This window comes from Tachysurus fulvidraco, chromosome 13 (assembly GCF_022655615.1).
Source record: "Tachysurus fulvidraco isolate hzauxx_2018 chromosome 13, HZAU_PFXX_2.0, whole genome shotgun sequence".
In the NCBI taxonomy this organism is placed as follows: Eukaryota; Metazoa; Chordata; class Actinopteri; order Siluriformes; family Bagridae; genus Tachysurus; species Tachysurus fulvidraco.
In genome coordinates this window covers 14626707-14653791 of record NC_062530.1, presented here as the reverse complement: position 1 = coordinate 14653791, position 27085 = coordinate 14626707, and the positions used below count along the sequence as shown (strand labels likewise).

The 27085-nt window shown below is 39.1% G+C and overlaps 1 protein-coding gene across 3 annotated transcripts in view; it reads left to right on the top strand.

The window, feature by feature from the left end:
• Window positions 1–4365: 4365 nt before the first annotated feature.
• gnao1a (guanine nucleotide binding protein (G protein), alpha activating activity polypeptide O, a) overlaps window positions 4366–27085 on the top strand; it is a 72002-nt gene continuing 49282 nt past the window's right edge. Inside the window, exons 1-3 of one of the 3 annotated variants that reach the window (XM_027161960.2) lie at window positions 4366–4978; window positions 5144–5186; window positions 21197–21338. In XM_027161960.2, coding sequence (XP_027017761.1) covers window positions 4861–4978; window positions 5144–5186; window positions 21197–21338 — 303 coding nt within the window. In that variant the 5' untranslated portion in view covers window positions 4366–4860. The remainder of the gene's footprint in view (window positions 4979–5143; window positions 5187–21196; window positions 21339–27085) is intronic. The other 2 variants (XM_027161959.2, XM_027161957.2) reach the window with 2 other exon arrangements.

Below are 27085 nucleotides of genomic sequence, written 5' to 3'. Positions count from 1 at the left end.
CCGGAGGAAACCCCCGAGGCACGGGGAGAACATGCAAACTCCGCACACACAAGGCGGAGGGAATCGAACCCCGATCCTGGAGGTGTGAGGCGAACGTGCTACCCACTAAGCCACCGTGCCCCCCGGATATAATTTTGATGTTCAAAAAAAGTAGTGAATTAAAGGTAGCAGGGAAAGTAGGGCAATGAAAAGAATCTTTTATAAAAACTACAATATCAATAGTTTTTGCAGGAACACTTGGATTGCCTTGTGAAAGATACTGTACCTTGTTCAATCCAGTGTTGACAACATAGAAATTCACCGTGAGATCATGGAAATGTTTTTGGATATCCTCCATAGTTTTGTTAGTACTATAAGCTGACCACATGATGTGGCATATACGTGAGTCTAAATTTATGTTATACAAAGTCCATGCTCATGTCACAAACAGTAAAAATGAGGGTGCCTGAGCCGACATTGACTGCTAAGAAGAATCAGATGATGGCAACTGCAGAGGTGATCCTGATAAGAGTGGTGTTGATAAATCTCAGAAATCATCTTGCTGTCTTTCTTTCGGCCATGTCATTGTGTACACTCCATCCTGTCAGACACCACTCCCCGGCAGTCATTAAGGCCAGATCACTGTGAGCAAGATATCACAGCTAATCATGTGCATCACTAGTCAACTGAAAAAATTAGAGAGGAGAGTCAAAGAGAGCCATTGCTGCACTTGTCAGCAACAGAGGCTGGAGCAATCTAGTGTCCCTTTTTCTGATCATCCCATACCATCTGCTAGGCTGGATGTCTGTGTTTCTTTGGCACTCTAACTAGTTCTCTTTCTATCAATCTTTGTTTTCACAGTCTTTCAAATGCCCTTTTATCTTGCATCTATATATTTGTAAAACCCTGCTATGTTTAATTAAATAAAAATACTAAAATGAAACAAACTGGATTCTATTATTGCTGCTGCAAAATATTAACCAATAACCAATAACCAAACAATAACCTTTTGGGTTTCTGCTAAAAGAAACATGAAAAGCACTGTGCATATGTTAACCTGACATGCAATTACAGTACTAGTGTTCTAAATAAAAAATATCTTTCAACATCCCCAAGCATTGATAACATCAGTAGAGTGGCCTCTTTTCTCAGTAGTAGTGTAACATTAATGACATGAGTGTGCAATTTCCTTCAACTTATCATATTAATATTTTGTGTGTACTGAAGAATAATGGGCCAGCATACACTTAGCCCCACAACAGCAAATTAGACAACACCCTAATTTGGTCTGTCATATGTGTGAATAATATAGCAAAGTAGTAAATGGCACACTGAAATGAATATGTATATAAAACAGTGAAAATGCAGTGAGGTGTAAAAGACTTCTACTTTTGGGTCAGTCACAAATGTTAATTTACATCTAGTAGTGTGGGTCATGCCCTTCTACAGCCCTTCATTATGACCATAATTATAGAAGAGTCAATAAGTAGTTGCACAGTAAGCTGTGATTAAATGACAAACTTTTAGAATGAATTCAATGGGTTTAAGAGAAATATTGCGTTAAATTTAAATGTATTTAATAGTTCAGGAATAATAACCCTTTTTATATAGTCTCTCCTAATCTAGTCCATTTAGACTGTCAGAAATCTGGATCCCATTAACATTATCAAATGCTGAAATGTTTTGCCAGTACTGAGATGTTTTTTTTTTTTTTTTACTGTATCAGCCTTCACTTGTGGGTCTTTCGGCCTTTAGCTTTGTCTTCAGTAAGTGAAAACATGCTCAGTTAGATTATGATCTTTGCCTTAAAAAGCTCAAATTTTGTTTGCATTTGCAGTTTCAGTTTTGGGGCATTTGACTGAATCTGAGTAGAAGCTATTGCTGTATATATTTTAGAATTCATCATGCTATTTTGTTTTTGTATTCACATCATCAGTAAACACCATTGACACAGTTCCATTGGCAGCCATACATGTCCATGCCATGATGAAAGGTGATGTATGGTTTGGATCATGAGCCCTTTCATTCCTTCTGCATCTTCTCTTTCTCTCAGTCTGGTTAATCTTTAACTTCAGATAATCTTGGTTTAATCTCTCCAAAGAATCTTGTTACAGAACTGGCAGGCTTTTTTTATGCTTCAAAGTAATCTGGTCTTTCTGTTCTTGAGTGTTACCAGTGGATTGCATTTTGGGATAAAACCTCTGTACTTACATTCACAAAGGCATCTCTTGAATATAGACAGTTATACAAAAACCTCCTTGAGAGTGTTCTTGACTTTGCTAGATGTTGCTCATAGGTTTTTCTTCAGCAAGGACTGACTTCTTCAATCAAACTTTAAATCCACTTTTCCATGTCTTTTGGTGACTCACCAGTGCATTTATTCTTCATCAGAATGCACAAAATTGTTGATTTCGCTGATCCTAAAGTTGCTGCTATCTCTCTGTTTTGTTTTCTCAGCCTAATGATGTCCTTTCATTCACTTGCATTAACATCTCTTTGGATAGCATATTAAGAGTTCAAAAGGACAGCTACCAAATTCAAAGTCATTCAATATTTTGGTAAAAGCATTGAATTAAACCTGCAAGTTTACTTTTCAATCCCATCTTGATTGCTTTCTTTCATATCCACTGTGGTGATGTACAGAGGAAAAATTACAAAACTTCTGTCACGTTCTGAATACTTTTGGACCCAACTGAATACCCGATAACGTGTTACAATAGTCAGTTAAATAATTAGAACTCTAGTGGCATACACAGTAAAAAAAAGCACACTGTACAATAGTAAAAGAACATAAGATTATTATGGTTGTATATTTAAAAGGGGTCCTTCACCATTTAAAAACTGAAAATTTTGTTTGCTTTGTCACATCTGCTGAAATGTAAATGCTACTTAAACATTCTGTCAGAAAAACAAAATGGACCTTTTACTTTTCTTTTAAAACATTTATGTAGAAACTGAAAGTCACCTGTGGTTATTAAGCAGTTTGTGGGTATTTCCTTTATGAGTTACAGTACTTTAAGCTGTTGATTTCAGCTGCTGTTTTACTATAGGTTAGTTTGGATGTTTGTACTCATGAGTTTTTCTAGCCTATCTGTGACAGCCTGACAATTTCCAAAAATTTGCCCCAACATGGTGAGACTAACTTCAGGTTAAAAATCAATACCTGCTACAGACTATTGTTCCCTTTTTTGGCTTTAATTCAAGGTTGCAAGCATACACAATTAATCTAATATTGTATAACATTAAAGGCTTATATGTGAAAAAAAAAGACTAAAATGTGCACAGGATTAAGTAATTGCATGTGCAAGAATGGTACACAAAAATGGTTTCGATCTACAATATAATGATGGGCATTATCTGTGAAAACACAAGCTCAGGCTGACTGGTGTAATGGAGCGTGGGTGTATTCAATCAGCTCTTTCCAGTCTCGCTTTGCTCTCTGGCCTTTCCATATCTAGAACTCCCACCAGGACAGTAATATAGGTATTTTAGGCTGTATAACTTTCTGCTAGAACTACCTTTAATCATCACATCTCTCATCACCTGACATTACAGCTTCAAAAATATTTTTGACTCAAATTTAAAACAAAGGCTTCAAGTTGAGCAATTGTGTGTGTGTTGTTAAATTGAAATTGTGGAATGTTTTTATTAATTATCCCGATTAACCACAAAAAGGCTATTTTAGTTTTGGCGTATTTAATATAATAAAAGATTACCATCGCAAAGGGTTTATTTTACATGCCTGTGCAAGTTTACCCTTCTGTCCTTCTTTTACTCAAACATTACTCTGTTTGTTACTTCTACACATCCTTCAATGCCATTTACTTTATATGGTGCCACAGAATTAAAGTGACTTCAGAAAAGCATGCAAATCTAGTAAGGTAAATTGTGTTCATTTGAAGGTCCGGTTTAAACAAGTTAGGATTTAATTTCCCTGCATTATCAACAATTGTTGTTCTTGACAGTGCATCAGGGAGTCAGGTCCCTTCATGTACTGTAATGCGTGTTATTTGCTCCATCACCTACAGCATCGTCAGAAGAAGGTACTGCACTATGTTCTGCTATACGAGATCACTTGAAGATGGTCAGCTGTTGCTTTTAGATTATTATTTAGTTAGATATTGATGTTGCAGGTAAACAGCGACCACACCTTGCTTTATACTGTTTCTCTGTGAACCACCGGTCACTCACTTGACACACTCATCATTTTCATTCTGCAGTGGAACATAAGACAGCGGCTTACTCATTTGCATAAGGAAACAGGATTCCGTTTGTATGTCCGCCGTGTCATAAATCCACTTTGTAGGCAGCTTAACGCCGCGCGCGCGACTACAGCAGCCAGCGCGCTCGTGCCCTCTGGCGCATGACGTCAGCGCGCGCACAATACTGTGGAGAGCGCGCTCTCTTTCTCCGACGCCGAGCCTCCATTTGTGAGCAAGCAGAACGATGCAAGCTCTTGCTCCTGTTGCCGCCGCCCAGTAAAGAGAACCACTGAGAACCTACAGAGCTCCCGTTTACCTGACAAAGCCAGGACCGTACCGAAATTTCGCAGACAACACCCAGATTGGGAGAGACACAGAGAGAGAGAGAGAGAGAGAGAGAGAGAGAGAGAGATACACAAGCTCTCATTTCCGATTCGTTCTCTCACAACGTTGCTCGCGGGATTTAATGCTCTAGCTGTAGTCACCGAGAGAGAGAGAGAGAGAGAGAGAGAGAGAGAGAGAGAGAGAGAGAGAGAGAGAGAGAGAGAGAGAGAGAGAGACTAGGAGAGGGACAGGGAAGAAGAGGTAGCCTTGCGAAGGGGGAAAACGGATTGCTCGGTATTTCCGCCGCACCTTTTCACTATTTTGGAGCACACGAAGAGCCGAGGTTGGTCTAGTCATGGGATGTACACTGAGCGCCGAGGAGAGAGCAGCTTTGGACAGGAGCAAAGCGATCGAGAAGAACCTGAAGGAGGACGGAATCACCGCGGCCAAGGATGTGAAACTGCTCCTGCTAGGTAATGAAAGCACCGCTTCCCACGGAGAGGACACGATCATAATGTTTCTGTAGGGAAGCTTGCACAATTCTCATGGCTCATTTCATTCATTTATAAAGCAGAGAATGGTACTGGACTTCCATTAGAGCAGACTGTCTCATTCCCTTGTGTGTCTTGTGTCTGCAGGGGCTGGTGAGTCCGGGAAAAGCACCATCGTCAAACAGATGAAGTAAGTGCCACGGATTCTCAATGCGATTTCTGGAATAATGTGTACTAGTAGCTACGAGTGTACACGCACTCACACGCACACTTCTTGCCCAATGGCGAATCCAAAGGTCCGCCATGTTTTTCATGTAGCTAAAGGGATGCTACACTGTAGCTGTGCCACGATCCATTTTGACGGCTTTAATGATCACGGACGTGCTGTTCATGAACATGGTGCTGAAAGCCCGGTTCATTGAGCGGGACCGTGTAACCCTCTTTATTAGCGGCTCTGGCTCGCCAGACATTTTTCTTATATGTTAAGTAATCTTTATGTTAATGCATTTTTCTCACTGATCCGTACGTTCTGATCTCGGGTTTGGTGACATGTAGCCTATAAGCGGCGTCTTGTAGCGTTAAGATTTTCAGTGCGGCATTTTATCTGCACGTCGTTTCTTGTTAGTTGCCTTTTATTTTATTTAATAAAAAAGCTGAGCGTATTTAACCCTCTCGGGCTGCTTGTGCGTCAGTGACCTCCTGTGATTCATTTTTTATTTTTATTTTCCTTTTACAATATCCATAACGTACATAACGCTGTAGGCCCTGAATGAGGGGGCTATAATATAATTTTATTGTGGGGGGAGGGGAGGGGAGGGGGTGGTGACAACACCCCAATTTGTTCAGTCATGTCTGTTTTCTAGTAGCCTTTACAATAAAGAAACCTTAAGATATCCTTAAATCATAAACGCTGCGGGGAGGTAAAGGTTATGTCTTATCGCATTTTGGTAGCGTTTCCTAGTTCCCTCCCTCCATCTCCATCTCCATCCAACGCTGTCATTCACTGAACAGGTTCCAATAGGCTGTGGCAATAAACTGGATAATGGGCTTGCAAAATGTACCATTTTCCATGTTTATGGGTCCAAGTAAAGCGCGTTTAGTAGGCCATCGTTCAAAAGCACTAAAAACTAGTGAACGAGCGGGTTAAATGTTTTCATCTGGATGGTCAAGGTTCGCGGGAAGCTGCCATTTTCCAGGATTAGCCCACGCTGTGTAAAACAGCCCGTGGGTTTTACATGGCATTTTAACATGATTCTGCAATCACAACACAGCTGTGTTTAGTGGCCATGTAGTTTAGAGGAGTTCAAATGACCATTTTTGCTCGTGGGCGGGGATGGTCAGCTTTAGTGTATATACGAATTTCAGGCGCCTTGGCTGGTGGACAGCGCCCAGTAGCACCTCGTCGTTTTCGTGCTCCTTCGGCTCTCTTCGTTTGTTTTCGGCTTGTCGGGTCTTTCCGTGGTCGGAATTATTGAGAGAGAGGAGTGGATGTCCTCATCACTCCATGTCGAGCATGTTTAGCGATGGCAATAGGGAGGGATTTCCTTTAGAGATTCAGATATTATTAATGCAAGAGAGAGAGAGAGAGAGAGAGAGAGAGAGAGAGAGAGAGAGAGAGAGAGAGAGGTGGGGGAGGAGGCCATCTTTAAAGAAAAATCATGTGGCCCCTAACATGCAGCAGGCTGGCTGACATCCATGCATACGTTCTGAAAAACATAGTGATTTTATAAAACACAAAATGAAAAAATAAATAAATAAATTGAAACTAGCTAAATGTTGTGTATACGTTTCTGATTATTATTTCAATAATCGAGGAAACTGCATGAGATGTTATAAGAAACTCATGTGATTGTGACTGATGTAAAAATTATGGTTATACAGAATGAAAGTTATAATGTATTATCTGTAAGGATCTTGTTGTCAAGGGCATGTGATTGAATTTGCAGTCAAGTTTAGGACTTGGCTGTAAGTGACAAGTCAAGGAATGAGATGTGATGATTTGGTTGTTTCAGTAGGAAGCAGAACTGTTCATGTGACGTGTGTGTGCCATAGCAAGGAGGTCATGTTGATAAACCCTGTGATTATGGTTAATTTCTCCAGGCACCATGGCATCTATTTTCTTTTTTTAGTCCAGCATGGGACAAGAGTGTTTAATTTGAAACTTATTCACACACACACACACACACACACACACACACACACACACACACACACACACACACACACACACACACACACACACACACACACACCATATTCCTCTTTCTGTATCTTTTACATAATTATTGCATTTCCACATATAGTAATCCGTGGAGAGTTAAAACTCATTATTAAACACGGTATATGCCTTGTATTATTACCACTGCTACCATGGGAAAATCAAATGTCAAATCATCATATTCTCATCTCAAACCCTATCTGATATGCTACCAAACATTTTTTGCTTTGTCATCTATGTGTCTTTTGCCAGTAATCTAGGCCTTGTAAATATTCTGTTCACAGTGGGCTCGAATTTCAAGTGTTTATTTTTTATAAAGCAGCTTGTACATTGTGTGTGTTTTAAACACCTGTTGTGCTTTGGGTTAATTGAAGCAGCTCAGGCTCTGAGGAGGACCCAGGTGTTCGACTAGCATTTATTTGCACTCCATTGGTAATCGGGTCTTGCTATGAAGTGGAGTGGACCTCAGGGATGATATTCTGCATATATACATGTGTATGTATACTTATGTATATATATATATATATATATATATATATATATATATATATATATATATATATATATATATATATATATATATATATACATATACATAAGTATATATATATATATATATATATATATACGTGTATATATATATATATACACGTATATGCATGCTGAGATTTTAACATGTAACAAGCCATTTTAGATGCTAAAGAAAACAAGAAATAATGTATTTTGTTAATTAGTACTTTACAGTAATCTAAATACAGTGTTTGTGCTTGCTTGTGCAATGTCAGAAAGCATTGTTAAATGCAGATGCTTGCTACTCGTGTGACAGCTGGGTGGACTGCTGCTTTTGGCATAATTAAATTGGCTTTGGAGGTCAATAGCATGACAGTCCGGGGCATATGTGATGTAAAAGCACTTTTACTTGAAGCCTATTCATATGTAAGAAGGCATTGAGGAAAAGAACACTGCAGTGAAGATCTCTGATGAGACCGTAAGACCGTAATACAACAGTAGCCATGGCTGAGTGTTAGTGATTTTCGAGGATAGAGTTTTGTCCAAAAAGTGTACTGGTATATTGTCAGCAAACTACACATGCTGTTTTTTTATCTGATAGCATTTAAGTTAACTGCTCAGATGCTAGAATACTCAAGATTTATTGATATTTGTTACTGGGAGGAGCTGTGTACAGGTCTATAATGCACTATTTGCATACAGAATGCTGGTCATTTATTTAGCTTCTGTGTACAGGATTATGATTTTGAATATGAAAAGAAGAAATTCATATGCTAACAGCCAGTAACCTGATTAGCTAGTGTACTACATTAGCACAATGTTATAAATGACATTATCTTGTCTAGCCTCGGGTCTTTTCTTACTGTATGTTCCTGCATACAAAAAGTTACTATCAATATTGAATAAATACTAGATTTGAGAATACACAATCATTTTGGTCAGAAAGCAGAATAGTAGAATTGTGGTGTTGAGGTATGACTGAAGGATATCTAGAGTGATGTAAGAAATGAAGAGTGTCTAAGAAATGGTAATTTCTCATTTCCCATAACTATTTCTTTAGTGAAATCTGGGAGTAAACATGCAGAAAATGTTTTAATTTCTGCAAATTGTAGCTGGTTACCTTTGCTGTTTCTATTTCTCGTTTACGAGGAAGTGTTTTTCCCAGACGTTAGCACGTCATTAACCACATTAATGATACCAAGCCATGTAGAACCGTGACCTTGCTGTAACAGGTGCACTCCAGTGGCTATTTTTTTCATTTGACCATGTGTGAGGGTGTGTGTATGGGTGTGGGTGTGAGAATGAAAAACTGAGAAGAATCATCATTATGTGAAACAAAGAAGGAAGCAGTTGCACGAGGAAACATGCAGTTGTTGTGAAAGACTAGTTCACTATCCACACAGCTCTGGCGAATGAATGATACTCTGGTATTCCTCCAACCTTATAATTTTGGGGGTGTCCTGTGCACCCTAGTTGATGTAATTGGATTTGATTAAGCCGAAGCAGAACAAATGCCTCTGCCCCGACCCCCACACCAACCCCCCAGACCTTTATTGCAATATTCACAAACATGCATGACACTCATTCCCTCTTTCTATCTCTTTGCCCCCACTCTAGAATGTGGATTAACACCAGGGACACACTGCTGACTGAACATTTTAGAAACTATACTCCTGATGTTCTACATTTGTTTATCTGTAACATTGTGGAGTTTCTCATTCACTATTATAACTACAAAGAGGTGTGTGCACGTGCATGTGTGAGTATATTGTCTGATTCACCTGACGATTTTGCATTTACTTTGCATCAAATACAGTTGTACCCAGGGATGCAAAACGTGTACAGTAATGGTGCTATGGTTTACAGTGAGTTGCGAGATGAATGTAGATAAAACACGGGTATATATGTACACATACCACTAGTAAAAATAACTTCCAAGATCTATGTATGCATTATAATAGGATAAAGTGAAGAACACATTAACATTTTATAGGGTAGAGCTTATAACCTTATTAACCACTGGGCTGCTGCTGGTTTGTAGAATAGTTCCTAATAAAAGCTCGCTTTGCTTTCTTTAAAAAAAAAAATCATGTTCTGTGTAATCGGTCTATTCTGTCTTTGGGTTATTTCCATTCCTTACAAATGTGACTTTAATTAAGATTTCAAGTACTTAGCAGAAGCTGTGCAGGAAGGTTTCTTCAGAAGCTCTTGGTTGCACAATTCCACTTGAATATAAATTGTTGTAGAAAGGGCATTATTTACATTTACCTTATTTCCTGTGCAGTGTCACCCCAAATGAGGATGTGTCTGACTCTTCTGAGTCTGGTTCCTCTCAAGGTTTCTTACTCATATCATCTCAGGGAGCTTTTCCTTGCCACCATTGCCCATGGCCTTATCACTAGGGATATATATAAGAGATGTATAGTAACTTACTTTTAAACTTTATAATTTATTCCGTCTCTATACTTCTGTAAAGCTGCTTTGAGACAATGTCAATTGTTCAAAGCTCTAAACAATTAAAGTGAATGGAATTGTATAGCAGTCACATACTGTGGGAGTTCATTTAGGGGGATGGGTGGGGTGCGGTGGGGGGTTGTGTCCCTGTCTTTCTCCCTCTGGTAGATTGTTGGTCCATCCGCCATGTGCTTTCTCTCTCTTCTGGTCCACATCTTCTTGGCAATACAAGGCTCCTTTGTTTAACTGAAGTGTTTGTGTTGGGTGGCATAAGCAGATCCCAAACCAAATCCAAACAAAAGTGCTTTATGTTATTGAGGAGGGCTGTTATCTGTCTCTTTCTCTTATTTCCGGTTGTGAGGTGTGACATGTGTCTAAACAATCTGAAACTGATACACACAATCTGAAATCTGAAACACACAAACTGAATCTCTTATTAGTAGCTGTGTAAAAGTTTATTTTTAATATAGAGTGCTTTTTATGACCGTAGAAATTAGTATTTTGAGAGTGTCTAAATAGCATAAGGTAATGTACACCCTTTGTAGTGCTAGTGTGCCACAGAGCGAAGTGTAAATAACAGGTTTGCATGTGGGTGTTGACGGCACCTGTTAGCTGGTATTATATGTGTGCTCCAGTAGATGTGCTGCATGGGGGTGTTTGAAGGGCATTAATTGCAGCAAGTTGTGATTGTGTTTTGTTACGTGTGTGTCAGTTACTTTTACCTGGAGAGTGTGTGTGGTGGTAATTTGGACCTTGTGTCCGCTAGCTCCCAGTAGCTCTTAACCCTAGGGAAGCCTGCCTGTGTATACATACAGTGCCCCCTCCCACACACACATACACACAGAATAAATTATGCTTGAATTGAATTGAAGCAAAATTGCTCTGTACTACTATGGATATTCACACATTCTGTGTATTAGATGAAGACAAGCTTAAACTAATCAGGGCATAATTACTTGACAGAATACGTTGCTATTCTAAGCCATTGTTCTGTTTCGAAAACCAAAAAGCAGAAATGCTTTCTGCATCTTCACTTCTTTATTTTTGCATGCACCAAAAAAAAAAAAAAAAGTAGAAAGTTATCTCCACTATCTCCACATATTACAGAGTAATCCCAAATGCTCCAGCACAAAAAAGTGTGCACTTTAGTGGAAATGGTGTGTAAACTGTGGACAGTGGATAAATAAAAGGAGATGGTACCTGCTACCATAGCAGCTTTCACACGCTTTTGGGAGTGCTGAGGATGTACCTTCTCAGCCCATTTATCTTCTTTCCCACTTCCTCTGTACACCAACTCTCTATGTCTAGTTTTACCACCTCTGTCCTCTTGTGCTGTTGTCATAAGTATGAGAATGTCTGCGCTAACTGGAGGAAGACGGATGTGTAAAATGTGTATAGGAGTAGCAGTAGGGGGAAGTTGTGACCTAATGGTTAGAGGTTGTGGGTTTGAGTCTCGGGCCGGCCACGACTGTGGTGCCCTTGAGCAAGGCACCGAACCCCCCAACTGCTCCCCGGGCGCCGCAGCATAAATGGCTGCCCACTGCTCCGGGTTTGTGTTCATGGTGTGTGTGTGCACTTTGGATGGGTTAAATGCAGAGAACAAATTCTGAGTATGGGTCACCATACTTAGTCATATGTCATGTCACTTTCATGTCACTTTCAGTAGCGATTTTATAATATCAATAAAGAATGAGTTATACTTCCTTTTGAAACCGCTACTTCAGCATTAAGTAGGTGGGAAATACTTTTTGACGGTTAGAGGGGATGTTGCTGCCCAGCAATGATGCAATCAATGAAAAATGGCTTTATTCCTTTCCTTTCTTTTTATTTTTTTATTTTTTAAACAAGACACATAGACTTATGCACTACATTGTATTCCGATCATTTCTGCCTGTTATTTGGAGGAACCTTTCTATTTCAGGTCAACACAGTGGTGCAGTTCCTTTTTTTGTTCTGGTTAACTGTTGAAATTGTCAATTGTGAAAAATGCTAACAAATTGTTTGTGAGCAAGCAGATTTTTAATTATTGTTTTAATTTGCAGAAAATGTAAGAACAGTCTACGCATTTTATAATCATGCTACTTTTTTGGCTAATTGCTAGATGTTTTCTGGTAGAGTATCTTGAACAACACTACCTGTGTGAATGTATATCTTTGTCAGAAGAAATGCTTTCAGCGATTGTCTCCACCAAAGCACGCAGCCAATGTGTGAACAGGAAACAACCGCTTGTTTGACAGACAAGCCAGCAGATAGATAATATCCTCCTACTGTTTAGGGAAAAAACAAGAACATTTCAGGTTTTTAGGAGCTTATTTTGGGGTCATTTTCCATATCAAAGCATAAGCAGGCTTAAAGTGGGTGTGGCTGAGTGGTGAGTGCGAAAAATGCCAAGCCCTGAACATGACTGGAAAAGATAAATACTGCAACATATTTAGGATATGAAAGACTGAGAATGGAATATATATGAAGATTTCATGCTGTATATCTAGACAGTTTTAAATACTAAAAATGCCATAATGGTAGCACAGTGGTTAAAACTTTGGGCTTCTGATTAAAATGTTGTGAGTTTGAATCCCATTTTAGAGCTTAGCTTAGGGAGAATATGTAAGATAACTATCTAATGTTCCTGAAGAAGATTGACTCAGTTAATCAGGTAGTATTTCTGCCACATCACCAAGAAACAACACGTGCTATGTATCAACATGGTGTAAACCTAGCCTTCGTGGTGGCGGATATAGTCTACTGATTTTCTTATATACTACTGATTTTCTTTGATGGTCATGCCACAAGAACAGTTTCTGATCTGGACATCCTGCTGCTGTGGTTTGCTTATTATCCTGTTTTTGATGGCACATTGGTCAGCTCTTCTGCCCACATCGATAGTGGAGGTTGATAGCCTAAGGTTAATGCTAACTTTAATGCTAAGGCAGCAGTCTTCGTGTCCTCGAAGGTCTGTAGCTCAGTGTAAGAAATGTATGAAAACCCAGTAATGCAGCATTATATAAAAGTAAAGCCAGCAATAAATCACAGAATCTGGCAACAGAGTATAGGGATGCACTTTTCACCATCATATAAATAACCTAATAATAATAAGCTGATTGCACAGTCCCACAGTCAATGTGTTGATGGTCGATGTACTGTAGCTGCTGCTGTTTTACTAAAACATTCAAAAAGAGCTTTTTTATAATGGAGAAATGTACAATATCCATTTTAGGGTCTTTCTAAGCGTACACCCAGTCTAATGCAGGATTATAGGATAAGGGGAGATGAAGTACTGCAGTGTGCTGTGGTGGCAATATATCCACCAAATGGATTACATTCCAGTATGCAGCATAACAAAAATGACATCTCATTAAACAGTACACTATTTACTTTAATATAATTTACTCATTTGGGTAAGGCTACAGTGTTTGTACAGAAATGTATATACAGTACATAGCTACACTGTAGACAGATTTATAGCATTTCCCCATAAGGGCTGTATAACTGGCTTGTCTGCTCTCCTACTTCATGGTATTAACACTCACTGGTCTGTTTACCATTCTTGCCTTCACACAGGATGAGGGGAAATGAGGGGAGAAATGAGTGTGAGTATGCTGGTGTGCATTACCAAAAGCCCTCCTCATGTCGAGTGAAGTCATGACAAGATGAAACGGCGTTCATCCATGCTCCTTCTCTGACCATTCACCTCCAAAATTATTGACAAGCCATCTATCCACCTTGCATCCAAAGGTTTTGGTGCCCTTTCTGTATGAAGGTGCTACAGAAAACCACAGAACTACATCCAGTACCATAGAGCTAAGGGCTAAAGAGTCCAAAGAAATTAGCCAAGGACATAAAATGCATGCGTTATGTCTTGACCATAATGTTTTGATCTACAGCTAGTGGCAATTTATCAATTTATCAAAGTAATCAATTTTTACAGTTTTTAATTGTACAATGAATTTTAGAACACTCATAGTATCTTATATGCCAGTTATTAGCAATTTAAAAAATAGTATGTATGAAGTATTCGCATGTTAATAAAAGAGGGGGGAAATTTAACAGAAAACTTTGTTCGGTAGGCAGATTGTACATCGCAGAGGTTTTTTCCGCTGGTAGAAAGAAGGAATTCACCCATTTTGTTAGCCAGCAACCCGGACATGATACTTGGAAATGTTTTTAAGACATGTTTCTTAAATGGCATAGAGAATTGAGCATTTTCTTTGTGCTTCTGGGGTTGGAGGTTTGTTTAAGTGTGTGTCTCTGTGTGTGTGTCTGCGAGTGTGTGTGTGTCTGCGAGTGTGTGTGTGTCTGTGAGTGTGTGTGTGAGTCTGTGAGTGTGTGTGAGTCTGTGAGTGTGTATGTGAGTCTGTGAGTGTGTGTGTGTCTGTGCATGAGTGTGTCTGTGAGTGTGTCTGTGAGTGTGTCTGTGAGTGTGTCTGTGAGTGTGTCTGTGAGTGTGTGTCTGTGAGTGTGTGTGTGTGTGTCCATATGTCCGTGTGTCTGTATGTCTGTGTGTGTGCATGCATGCTCGTGCGATTTTGACCTGTATGATTATTAGTACAGAAAATGGATGAATGGTTCACTACACATTTAACATTACACCATTGTTAAAGTTTAGATTCACCTCCAGCTTCACACTTAACAGTGGACATGCTGTTAATTAAGGCAATGTATTTAGATGATCCTAACTGCAGTTATGGACCCTGGGTTGATGGAGTGCGTGATGTAGAATATTTTCTCAGCGTTTCAGATTGAGGCAGTTATAAATAGAACCACTGCCCTTATGTTCGGGCGGAGCAGAAGACAAGATAAGTAGCTGTGTCCTGTGGGAGTGATGACAGGAGCCCTGCGCAAACAGCCACTCAGGACAAAGGGGTTCTTACCAATAGCACATACCAATGGCTGAGATATAAGAGTGTGTGTGTGTGTGTGTGTGTGTGAGAGAGAGAGAGAGAGAGAGAGAGAGAGAGAGAGAGAGAGAGAGAGAGAGAGAGTGAGAGAAAGAGAGAGAGAAATTGTATTTATCGCTGATTATTCACAGAGCCTGTCTTGTTTACTCATGTTCCTCAATCCCTGAGCTATCTGTCCCCCAAATGAAGAAGCTGACCAGAGTGATATCCTGCTGACAGTTATTACAGAAACACAGAGGGACTTATTCCAGTGCCACTGAGTTTTGTTGCCTGAGCAGACACATGCAGACGTCACTTATATATTATGTGTCCCACACACCACTAACAAACAGTGCTTGAACCTCCTAGATTCCAGCCTCCTGATCGGTGTGGACATCTAGCAACAAAATAAAAAAACAACATAATTGTAGTTAATCACACATCAGAAGCACTTACATAAGGTTAATGTAACTTTAACATGAAACACCTCCATACAGAAAGTCAGAGAGACAGCAGGCCCCGGCAAAAATATATAAAGGGATCCTTTACAGAGATACAGTATATGTAAGGAAGCATATCAAACCATTTTCTCTCTCTCTCTCTCTCTCTCTCTCTCTCTCTCTCTCTCTCTCTCTCTATCACACACACCTCCTCTCCTTTTTTAAAGACCTTCTCAGTAATAAGCTCCTTTGAACTGGAGGTAGTGCTAACGATGTCTCTCATCCACCCACATGTCACCATATTGAGGTGGCGCTTCCTCTGCTCTCCTTTCAAAGAGAAAGAGTGAGAGAAGGAGAGAGAGAGAGAGAGAGAGAGAGAGAGAGAGAGAGAGAGAGAGAGAGAGAGAAAAAGAGAGAGCGCTCGCCTTACACATACTCCTGATGGACCTTAAAGAGCTCCTTCGAGCCTTGGGTGTGAAACTTGTGGGTCGGTGGATTAGGCTAGCTCAGTTGGCAATCTGCAAGTGTACAATTAATTTTCAGTGATTCATAATCGAGATATTTTCCCTGAGAGGTTTGAGAATACAGCAGAATGATCACAGCACAGCAAAGCAATTAATAAACAAAATTCAAACATTGTTTGTTAATGTTACATGAGCGAATGGGTTTTGTGTGAATCGCAGGGCACTGAGATGAGAGCGCACATGACTTCTGACTGCTGTCACGGCAGCATTAATTTCAGTTCCTCATGATTATGCTTTACTGAATTGTTACTTGTTGACTGTTAGACATAATACTAATCCTATTAAATAAAAGGCACAATCACTGCAGTAGAGCCTTTTTTTTTTTTTTTTTTTTTTTTAAGAGTAGATGCTTTAACCAAACATAATAGCTTCAGTGAACACACAAGTGCTTTGGCTAAACTGACCTCTGAAGGAGGTAGCCTTTTACATTGCAGTTCCATGGAGGAAGCACTAATTTTAGCAGTGTGCAGGAAAAGGAGTTTATGTAATAATTCCCAAGACCACTGTAAAATAAAATAAAAAATTCTGTATAGTATAATCTTGCTTTTATGTGGTTTGACTTTTTTCCTTTTATGGACGGTAGTTTAGATATTTCGCTAGTAGCCAGCTTAGGTTGGCATGCAAGGTAGATTGCAAAGGGAGGGGAAAAAAAATCCCAGTGTACTAAAGACATGCACAGACTTGAACAAATGCCTCCAGGAAATAAGGAACAGAAAACAGCCACGGACAACTTGCTAACTGTACTAAAATGGAGGATTTCCTTTGTCACCAGTCTGCAGCTACCATTTCAGTCATGCCTTTTTAGGAGGAAGAGATGAAAAGTACATATTGCTCAGGTTCTGTAATAGACTCATGTTGCCTTGTGTTTGTGTCTACTGCTAGAAACAGCCATGGTAATAGTATCCCAATCTCTTCTAAAGCATGCAGTGTCCTAACACGAGACCTTCTGTGCCAAAGCCAGCCAGAGCAATGGGGACATTTGGAAGAAATATCTACTGACATTTACCAGATACATGAGCATGCGTCTATTTCAAGATAGCTTCCAGCATTATCTTAGCATTCTGTCACTGTTCCAGTCCTGAAGTGATGATGCCCTCTGGATTAGTGTCATTATGATCCATTTTTCCTCCTTCTAAGGAAAATGACATGGTGAACTAACAGACTAAAAAGACTGAAATCACACTACATTACTTATATTGGACATTTGTTGTGTCCTTCATATCTGTGCATGCCTTTTTTACAGTTCACGTATCCAGACTCGGGCATATTTGGAGAGAATCAGGTCTGAATGTCAACTGTAAATAAATTATTGGTGTTCTCAGGAAGTGGGGTTGTAAATATAGAGTGTGTTGTGGCCCTCATAGGGGAGCTCCCACACACAACGCTGTGTAGTCATAAAAAACGTGCACAACGTGTACTCTAGCAGTAACATAGTGACTAAATGTGTGAGAGGACAAGACCGGAAACAAACGTGTCAGCGATGCTCTACATTCAGTCTTGTATATAAAACAGATCGATTTTCTTCCTTCTCTTGGGAATGGAAAACCAGTGGCTCTGTGTGTTATTTATATTCGGACTTTCAAAAAGCCTTAAACATCCATTTTTTTAGCTCCTGAATAATAGAACAGTTACCTGAGAAAGCTAGCATTGCTGCGCTCAGTGAGTTAAGAGGAGAGAAATGGAGACACTGGCAGCTGGATCTCATGCCGCCATCTTGGCCCTGATTTTTTCTCTGCTGCTTTGATTGATTGGACAGAATATAAAATGATAACGGGACAGAATGTAAGTCAAAATGTAACTTTATACATTTTTCACATCACCTTTTCAGTGTAATTACTAAAGCATTGTGTTTTTACTAATAAAGGTAACTGCAGTGAAATTTGAATATTTGTGTCAGAGCTGCTGACTCTACACTAAAGCAGGACAGTGCTCAGTGGAAGCTAACTGTGCGACAATTATTAAAATGTTCTTGCTTTTTGTTTCTTTTCTTCCATTTTTTGCAATATAATAAGGAACTTGCATTAAAAGCATGACCGAATGTAAGAAGGTTGGTTGCTATTTAACTTGTCCTTTCTGATTATAACTTTATATATTTTGTTTTGGCAGATGGTTTTGTCCAAAATGTCAAAACATTTTAAGTTCCCTTTTTCTGAAAGATAAAGCGAGGCATAGAAGGCAGCAGTACGTGAGCTGTATGGCAAACTCAACCTATTGTGTATCTTGTGGGGACTACAAAGTAAAAGACAACACTTATTATGAGACTAGACGTTGCATGATTAACATAATGTGTCGTGGCCCATAAAACATGTCTTTGGTAAGAACATGTTGTTTATCATGAAATACAACAGTACTAGTCACTTCTTCTATGACTGTCAGCTTCCTGCAACTAAAGAACTGCTGATGGGACAAAAATAATAATCCTCACAATCATTCTATGGCTTGCTTGGGTGTCATGCTCATGAGGGTGAGCACAAGTGCAGGCTTCTACATTTTAGTCACCATCCATGTTACTGACCGTACATCCAGCCTCAAATAAATGTGGCCTCAATTTCTTCATCTGGCTTCACCTCCTGCCCTCCTGCATTACTTTTGGCCATCACAAACTCCTGGTGTTGTGGCTGGCATTTTGGAATGACCACTTCTTACAAGCCAACCACATCCCTCCCACCCAAGTATGCTTCACTGCAAAGTATATCACATTATGAGGTAAAGCATGTTGGAATATACAGTACAGTAAATTTCAAAATGTCTTGGCAGCAGAACCTTAATGTTCATCCCAAGTGGTTGAGTGGAACTTCCTTGAAACATTTCCAGGCTCGTGTCTGCAAAACAGTATACAGTAATGTTGATTGTCTGTTACTGTAACACACTTGAATAGTCTGGGTTTGTTTAGCAACCAAATATACAGCTGTTATAGGGCACCTATTTGTTTACTGTGCTGTTTGGAAGCCGCTCTTGTCATTTTTGGCAAAGTTAGCCAGTGTACCATGGAAGTGTGACACTAACCCTGCTTCTGCTCTTTTTCCCACAATGATCAGTAAAGTAGTGCTGAAATCTTGCCATTTCCAGCACTGTAAAATTACAAAGAAATTTTTTGCAGCTGTTTTTAACACTTCACCAAGAATACTCAAAGATACTCATTCACTCACAGATTCCCTCAGGCGATACATCTTCTACTCACTGCCTACTTTCTTTAATTAAGAAAGAAGGTTGGGGGAGTGGACACCCATGCATCCCACTAACGAAGACTCTGCTACAATTTTCTGGATACCCCAGTTGGTTTAGACGAGAGGGAGGTAATCCTCTTCATTATAGACAGATTATTGGATAATGGCACAATTATTAAATCTGACAGCAAGGGAGAGAAAGATAGAGAAGAAGAGCATGAGAGAAATGCTCTCCAAGTGCAGTCATGTGTTAAGTCGTAGGAGCTATGCAAACTAAACTCAATAAACATAAACAGCCTTAAAGTCATACATGCTGTGGATCTTGCAGCATTTCTTTGTGGTTTTTAGTGCAGAGACTCTTATCAGAGGTCACAGGAAAGAACGTCATCCCCTGAACCTCAAACGAGCATTTCTGTCTCAATTTCTTTCATTTTACTGACAATTTTGTTCAGATATCCTCCCAATAACAGAAAGATATAGAGATGGAGACCTTTTAACCTTCCCTTTAACTCTTGATTACTTAAGACTGAACACACACACACACACACACACACACACACACACACACACACACACACACACACACACAAACACTATGACTCATGAAAGGTTTCTTCAGTAAGCACTAGAGACTGTATTCATAAAGAATCCAAGAATGACATCAAGCTCCTAATTTAGCTTAAGAAATCCTAACTAGGAATCTTATCTTAAGAGTGATTAAGGACCAATCTCAGAGAAACACTTACGATACTTACACATTTTTTGAAGACTGTGATTGGTTGTCCAATAAAAAAAATAGTAGCACTTTTCAAATATGATCTATTGTACACCTTCATTTTGTCTCCATGTTAAGATATTTGAGATTTTATCGTGTAGGGATTACATTCGTGATTATATTAGAGATGTGCTAACATCTGTATGTTACCAATGTAATAAATGTAATGTAAATGTAAACATCTCTGACAAAAAGCAGAAATGTCATAGCACCAAATTATATCATTTCTGAGATGTAAGGGTACCTCTAAATGCCATAGTGCCAGAATGAATATATATATATATATATATATATATATATATATATATATATATATATATATATATATATATATACACACACACCTTTCTGTCCTTTTCTCCTCTGTTATAGAAACTCTAAAGCCTCTTCACTACTCATAAGACGTTTTTACTTTAAGAGCTGTTTTACAGGTTAAGATGGTTTATGAATACCTTGTATCTTTACTAGGATCTTCTCTTTGATTTTGGGAAAAAAGGGGAAACGACCCACATTAAAGGGGAAACGACCCACATTTCTAAGAATTTTTGTAGGATTTTGTGACTAAGAGAAATTCTTTGCACTAAGAATTTTCATGAAAAAGGGCCTAGATGTTGTCTCATTAACACTGACAAACATTGTACATAATTATATGTATGGAATTTCTACTTTTCACTGTGTAGTGGAATCATGACATGCAGCCATGAATAAGCAAAACCCTATCTCATACAAATGTAATCCATGCCTGTCTTCTCCACGTGTCGTCTTTACAAAATATATTTTATTAAGACGACATCCCCTATATAGAGTTTAACTTTGTGTAACTGGGCAAACATTTTTGAGTAGTTTTGACATGCCATTGACATTGGAGTACCTGTCGATACCAGATACTGATCTGACGCTGACTCCTACTTAATAATCATGATGATTCTCTGTAAGCTTCTGTCATCATATCAGAAAGATGTTTTAAGATATGACTTCCATGAAAATTATTTGTGTCCTGTGTTCATGTGCCAGATCCCATGTTGTCAGACAACGTCAAATTCATCTTCGCTATAAAATGTGTCCCTGGATCAAAATGCAGATCTGAAGATCATGGATTTCATTAGCATATATATTAATACCAGGAAAGATATATATATATTGACAGAGATATGAGGTATTAAGAAGCATTGCTATATGCATGTGTCTCCTGGAATGTCAGTTTTTTCTAACGTGTGTTTGTGTGTATATGTGTGTAGGATTATCCATGAAGATGGCTTCTCTGGAGATGACGTGAAGCAATATAAGCCTGTGGTGTACAGCAACACCATCCAGTCCTTGGCTGCCATTGTTCGTGCCATGGACACCCTCGGCCTTGAGTATGGGGACAAGGAGCGTAAAGTGAGTAGGCTAAAGCTAATGCTTACACACACATACACAAACACATTTTGTGGATTTGCATACACGGTACAAAACATTTTCAAGGCAGAGAGAGATGAAAAACAAAAACAACAACAAAAATACCCAACAAGTGACAATCAGCCATTTCTATTAAATGCATTGATTTGTCACATCTACCTCAGTTATCAGTCTTTTGTCATGTCAACAGCAATTAAAATGTTTTTGTTACAAATGTTACTGAATGTTTTTTTCAGAAAGTGAATTGTAATGTTTAGATATTAGACAAAGAACAATCCATGTTCACCGGCGTGGCTTGATAGAATAGTTTGTAGGGACTTCAGTCAACATGGATTGTTCTTTGTCTAATATCTAAACATTACAATTCACTCAAGCCACGCCCATCTAACAAATAACTAACGTCATCAACTGGTGTGGGTATATGTATATATTCATGCATATATGTCACTAATTGTCTTTCTAAAATGATGAACATTAAGGCTGACAATGTTCAGACATATATTTTCTCTCAGAAGGAATGAATTGCAAAACCTTGGCTTAGTATACACATAGTGCACTGTACATAGAATATGACATTATTTGATGCATTGTAAAGCACTTACACAACCAGTATAAAGCCATTTTGGATTCAGCTGCCTAAATATAGATTTAATGAGGACAAAGCTAGCCTACATTAGCCTGCAATATGCTACAGTACTGTACTGTGCTGGCATTGTGCCTGCTCTCTTAACCAACTGTAGGCAGCTTGTAGTGAACTGGACATTTTTCCCAATTTGAATACACATTGACAGCTGAATTCTGATTAAATTCAGTTACAGGCTAATAATTTTGCACCAAAGCTGTAGATAAATAAACAAAACAGAACATGCCCATTCTGTACTAGTAACTAATCCACAACGGGATGGCATGATACAGCTCAAGGTGTAGTGAGATTTCTACCCTGAAGTCGATTACTTTTTTACTCTTGCATTGCAGTGTTTTGCCAAAGTTGACAAGTTTTAAATTTAATTGATGAGCAAAACATTATGAAACACTTTGTTGACCATTGACAGTAACATAAATTCTATTTAAAATACCATCTAAGAGTTAGTTATCACTTGCATTATAACAGTTATAAACTGTATTTCCTTCACCAGGCCCTCTCTCTCTTTTCTTCTTCTTCTACCTTCCCCTGAAGTTAACAATCCATAATACAGAACTTTTTCAATCGCAGTTTATATTATCACCTGTTATAAACATGCATGTTCATAAACAGTCCAAAGATAAATTAGTTGAATTATGGGACAGAAGTGAGGGAGCATATTATTGTATGTAGTGTCTTTAGGTCACAGCTTGCCTGAATATGGAATCGTGAAAATCGTTTAAATTTCTTTCGGGGATTCAATCTTCACCCAGACACAACCTCTTAATACTAACATCATTAAATGGCTGTACTTCAAGTTCAATAATTAATGTTAATAATCGATGTCTACAATTTAGACAATTTCTAAATGTAATAGATTCTAATATTCTGACAGTCTTCTGAGACTAACGTACACTATCGAAAGAATTTAATTGTAAAAGGTTAATGACCAGATTTCTCGACGGTGAGGACAGTATGACACACATGATGACACTGTACCATTATCCAGCTGAGTGCTGAGGTACACACTATGAGAACTTTCTACTTACTTAATGTCGAGTGCCCAATATAAAGGAAAAAGGGTAAAGTTCATTGATTAAACCAACCACCAGCAGGACACTTTATCCCATAATTCCTTTCTTGGAGAGCCATGCTGCTATTTGAGTTGCGTGACAAAGCCCTTGCCTGACCTGTGCAGGAAGCAGCGATTTATTTTAAACGAAATCGGTATCCAAAATACCTTGTGGTTATTGACCAAATGATATTTTCTCTCAGGAAAAACTAAAAGTAAAGGTTCTTTAATTCCAGATTAGTTTACAGTGTTGTAACAGAACTTGGACTCCAGGGCCCTGAACCCTGCACTGTGATGTGACTGAACGCAGTAGCATTGTGTGTGTGTGTGTGTTTCATTGTCATGTCAGGCAGCAGAATGCATCAGGAAGTGTTTAAGTGTGATTTCATGCAGCCACGAGCTGTGAAATCTCTTTACACCATTGTTATCAATAAAGCACGAGTGTCACAGAATTGTAGCTACATAGTTCCTCTTATGTGACACTACAGATTACTGGCTCATTTAAACAAAAGTGAATTCACTTCCATCAGCAGCAGCTTGATGCTTTGTGTGTGTGTTGCTAATTTAGACAAATGTAGTCATCAAGACTAAAAGGGGGCTAAGCCACACTGTCAGGGAAAGGACATGTGGAACTCAGGAGCTCAGGTGTGGAACCAGGGACCATGGACACTTCCTGTTACACTACTGTGCTGTTGAGAAAGAATTCATTCCTTCGTTTATTCATGCATTCGTCTTCAATAACCGCTTTATCATGATTAAAGCTGTGGTTAAAATGCTGACTAGCCTGCAGAGACCTGACAGTGTGAGTAATTATGGTGGTTTTAGGAAGATTTTTACTCCATCTGCATTTGAGCAGGTAGTAACCATTAATCCAGATCTTTCAACAGGTGTGGGTCAGACTCAATATTCAGAGTGATGGTGAAAAATCTGCCCTTCTGCCCTCGGTACTCTTCAATTTGAGTAGGTTTCCACCAATTTAGTAAAGAGTCATTGTGCTAAAGGACACTGCAGGGTGAAAAAGTGAAGAAGGCTGTTGGATGCGTCAAGTGACTCTTCACTTGTGTTCCAAGTTTCGTGTCAGAATCAGATGTGCAATGTTTGACAATGCCGCAGTCTTTGCTGTGAGGTCTTTGCAGTGTCTATTGACACAGAACAAGCTACAGCTTTCAAGGCCAATGTCCTCTGGCTGTGATGGCCAACCAGCTTACACCTCTTTAATCAGGTGTGAAACTTTCACTGGCCCTTTCACTGACTCTCACCATTCCTGTATTCATATACTGTGGCTGTCTGTCTGTCTGCCTGTCTCTCTCTCTCTCTCTCTCTCTCTCTCTCTCTCTCTCTCTCTCTCTCTCTCTCTCTCTCTCTCTCTCTCTCTCCCCCAGTTTCTTCCCCATCCAACCCACTCCCTGGTTTCCTCTGTGTGGTTTTATATTAAGTAACAATTTATCGTTTTGCAATAGTAATCATTTTCTTCACTGACCAAACTGCATAAGAATAAGATGCACTAGAAATGATTCATCCTGTAAACAATACAACCTGCTTAAGGAAGTAGAGGGAAATTAATTTGTGACTTGGTAGTCACACTCTTGATGTCTGTATGTTTGTAGTATAAAAATCTGTGCATTTTATGTAGATAAACTATGCTCTCACACAGCGATAGGTGTGTGGACGTGGACTGGAAGTGTACCTGTGTGTGTGTGTGTGTGTGTGTGTGTGTGTGTGTGTGTGTGTGTGTGTGTGTGTGTGTCGGGGGGGCTCTGTGCCCAGCTCCTGGCCTGCATGCCACTCTAGATGGGTTTTGTCACACTAGGCCTTGAGTTAGTGCCAGAGGACGACTCCAAGTCCTCCTCAGTGTCCCCTCTGGGTAGAACTGTTTTGCTTATTAGCCCAATACAATTGTGATACAAAAGTTTCTTAAAATAGAAGCGAGAAATGATATAGGGGACATGATCCTATTGTGTGAAGATTTTTTTAATTGGTTTTTGTGTGTGTGTGTGTGTGTGTGTGTGTGTGTGTGTGTGTGTGTGTGTGTGTGTGAGGAAGAGAGAGAAAGAGAGAGAGAGAAAGAACAGAAAACTAGTGAGAGGAAGGCAGGTGTGTGACAAACTCCCAAGCTTCATTCTGTTGGTGCCAATTTGTATCCCAGCAGCAACCAAGGTGGGAACTAATAAAGTTTTCACTTATCTTTTATATAATTCCTCCGGTTTTTACTCATTTCACTTCTAAAGAAACAAAAATCTACTTTATTCTGACTGCACTTCTTAATAAATGAGTTACTTACTTTCACTTACTAGAGTTTCTTTTACATCTACTACCATTGCTCACTAATCTCGACTAGCAAATGTCTTTGCTTATTCACTCTAGAGATTCAGCAGCGGACAAAGAATAAATATCTAATTCACCAGGCCACCACCAGTTTTACTTAAAAGTATGATGAGCAAATTCTGGTCATTAATACAGACTATGAAGAGTAAAGTCTTGAATCTGTGGGATGGATGGACTTTATGAATTCTCTTTATTCTCTCCTGATAAGGTGATTAAACAATTGGAGCATGTTATGTTTAAACTAACGTAAGTAAAGGAATTTTAAAGTCAATAGGTAAGAGTTTTTTGCTTCCATGGTTGTTGGATGAATGAAGTTAAAAAAGCTAGCATTATTTTAGTAGTACCTGTTTGTCTGCCAGGTAACAGCTAAAGTCCTGTAATTGGTTATAGTCAGGTAATTAGCACAGGCTGGGTTTCAAGGGTTCCAACATGCTTAAATGTCGAGCACTAGGAAGGGTTGTGTCCAAACAGCACAGAACTACTGCAGCAAAAGTGACAGCAGAATTATCCACCTTAAAGACCCGGCTTCTACAAAACAGTTTACAGAGAACTTCATAGAGCCAACATCCATGGAGGTGTTGCAGTTGCTAAACCAATAATCAGACATCAATGCAAAGGAGTACAACTTGGACTGGGGATGGATCTGTGAAGATTTGAGAGTCCATATCTCGGTATCCTGCTGGATTCCAAGTGATAAGGTGCATCCTATGGTCCAAATGATGTTTTTTTTTATGAGGATAATATGCCCATCCAAAACACACAGCCAAAACAGTTCAGCATTGGTTTAAGCAGATACAGTACAAACTTCAACATCTGCCCTGGCCAGCTCAGTCACCTGACTTGAATATCATCGGACCAATGTGGAGAATTTGTGAGAAGCACATTTCCATGCTCCATCCTCTCTGAAGAAACTAGAAGATATTCTGCTAGAGGAATGGTACAAAAATTCACTAGAAGATGTACTTGATTTGTCTTAAATGCAAATGGTGGTCCTCCACCTTATTAATAAAGAAATATGTAAACTGCTTCGTCTGACCTATTTACCCTCACACAAGCACACACAAACCAGCGAGTCTTTGTGTGTGGCTACATTTGCCAGTTGACCCCCGAGGAGCAGCACAAAGAATGGTATGTGTTGCCATGTTGATCCTTTCTTTTGGTGTAGTTTTTTGATTTTGTGATTGTGTGTGGGTGTGTTGGTGTTGGTGTTGGTGTTGGTGTATAGTATAGTGGTATAATCCAAAAAAAAAGAGAGAACTCTGCTGCTACTTTTTGACAAACTACCTGATGTGAGAAGTAAGCTGCAATAAGAGGTTGTAGGTTGTAGCAGGAAATGAGCAGTGTGGTTTCTGCTGCTTGCTTATGCGATTATGCATGTGTCAATGTGATGTACTCTCCATACAGTATGTCATCTTAGCATTGGGTTTGAGGGCATTTGTGGCTTAAAACACACAATGTTTAAAGATTATTTCACATAAAAGGGACCTTTATATTCATGTAAGAGGAAATTAATTCTGTCTCTAAAATGTGCACAGAAGGCAGTATGTGCATTCCAGGTCATTGTAGAGGCACTCATAAAATTATTCATAAAGTTCCATCTTCAGTGTTGCATTCACACATTTTTTCACATTTTAAACCACATTTGACGATTCCTGTTGTCTCTTTGAAACCTACATTGTTTATGGGAGGAATAGAGAGTACATGGAATAA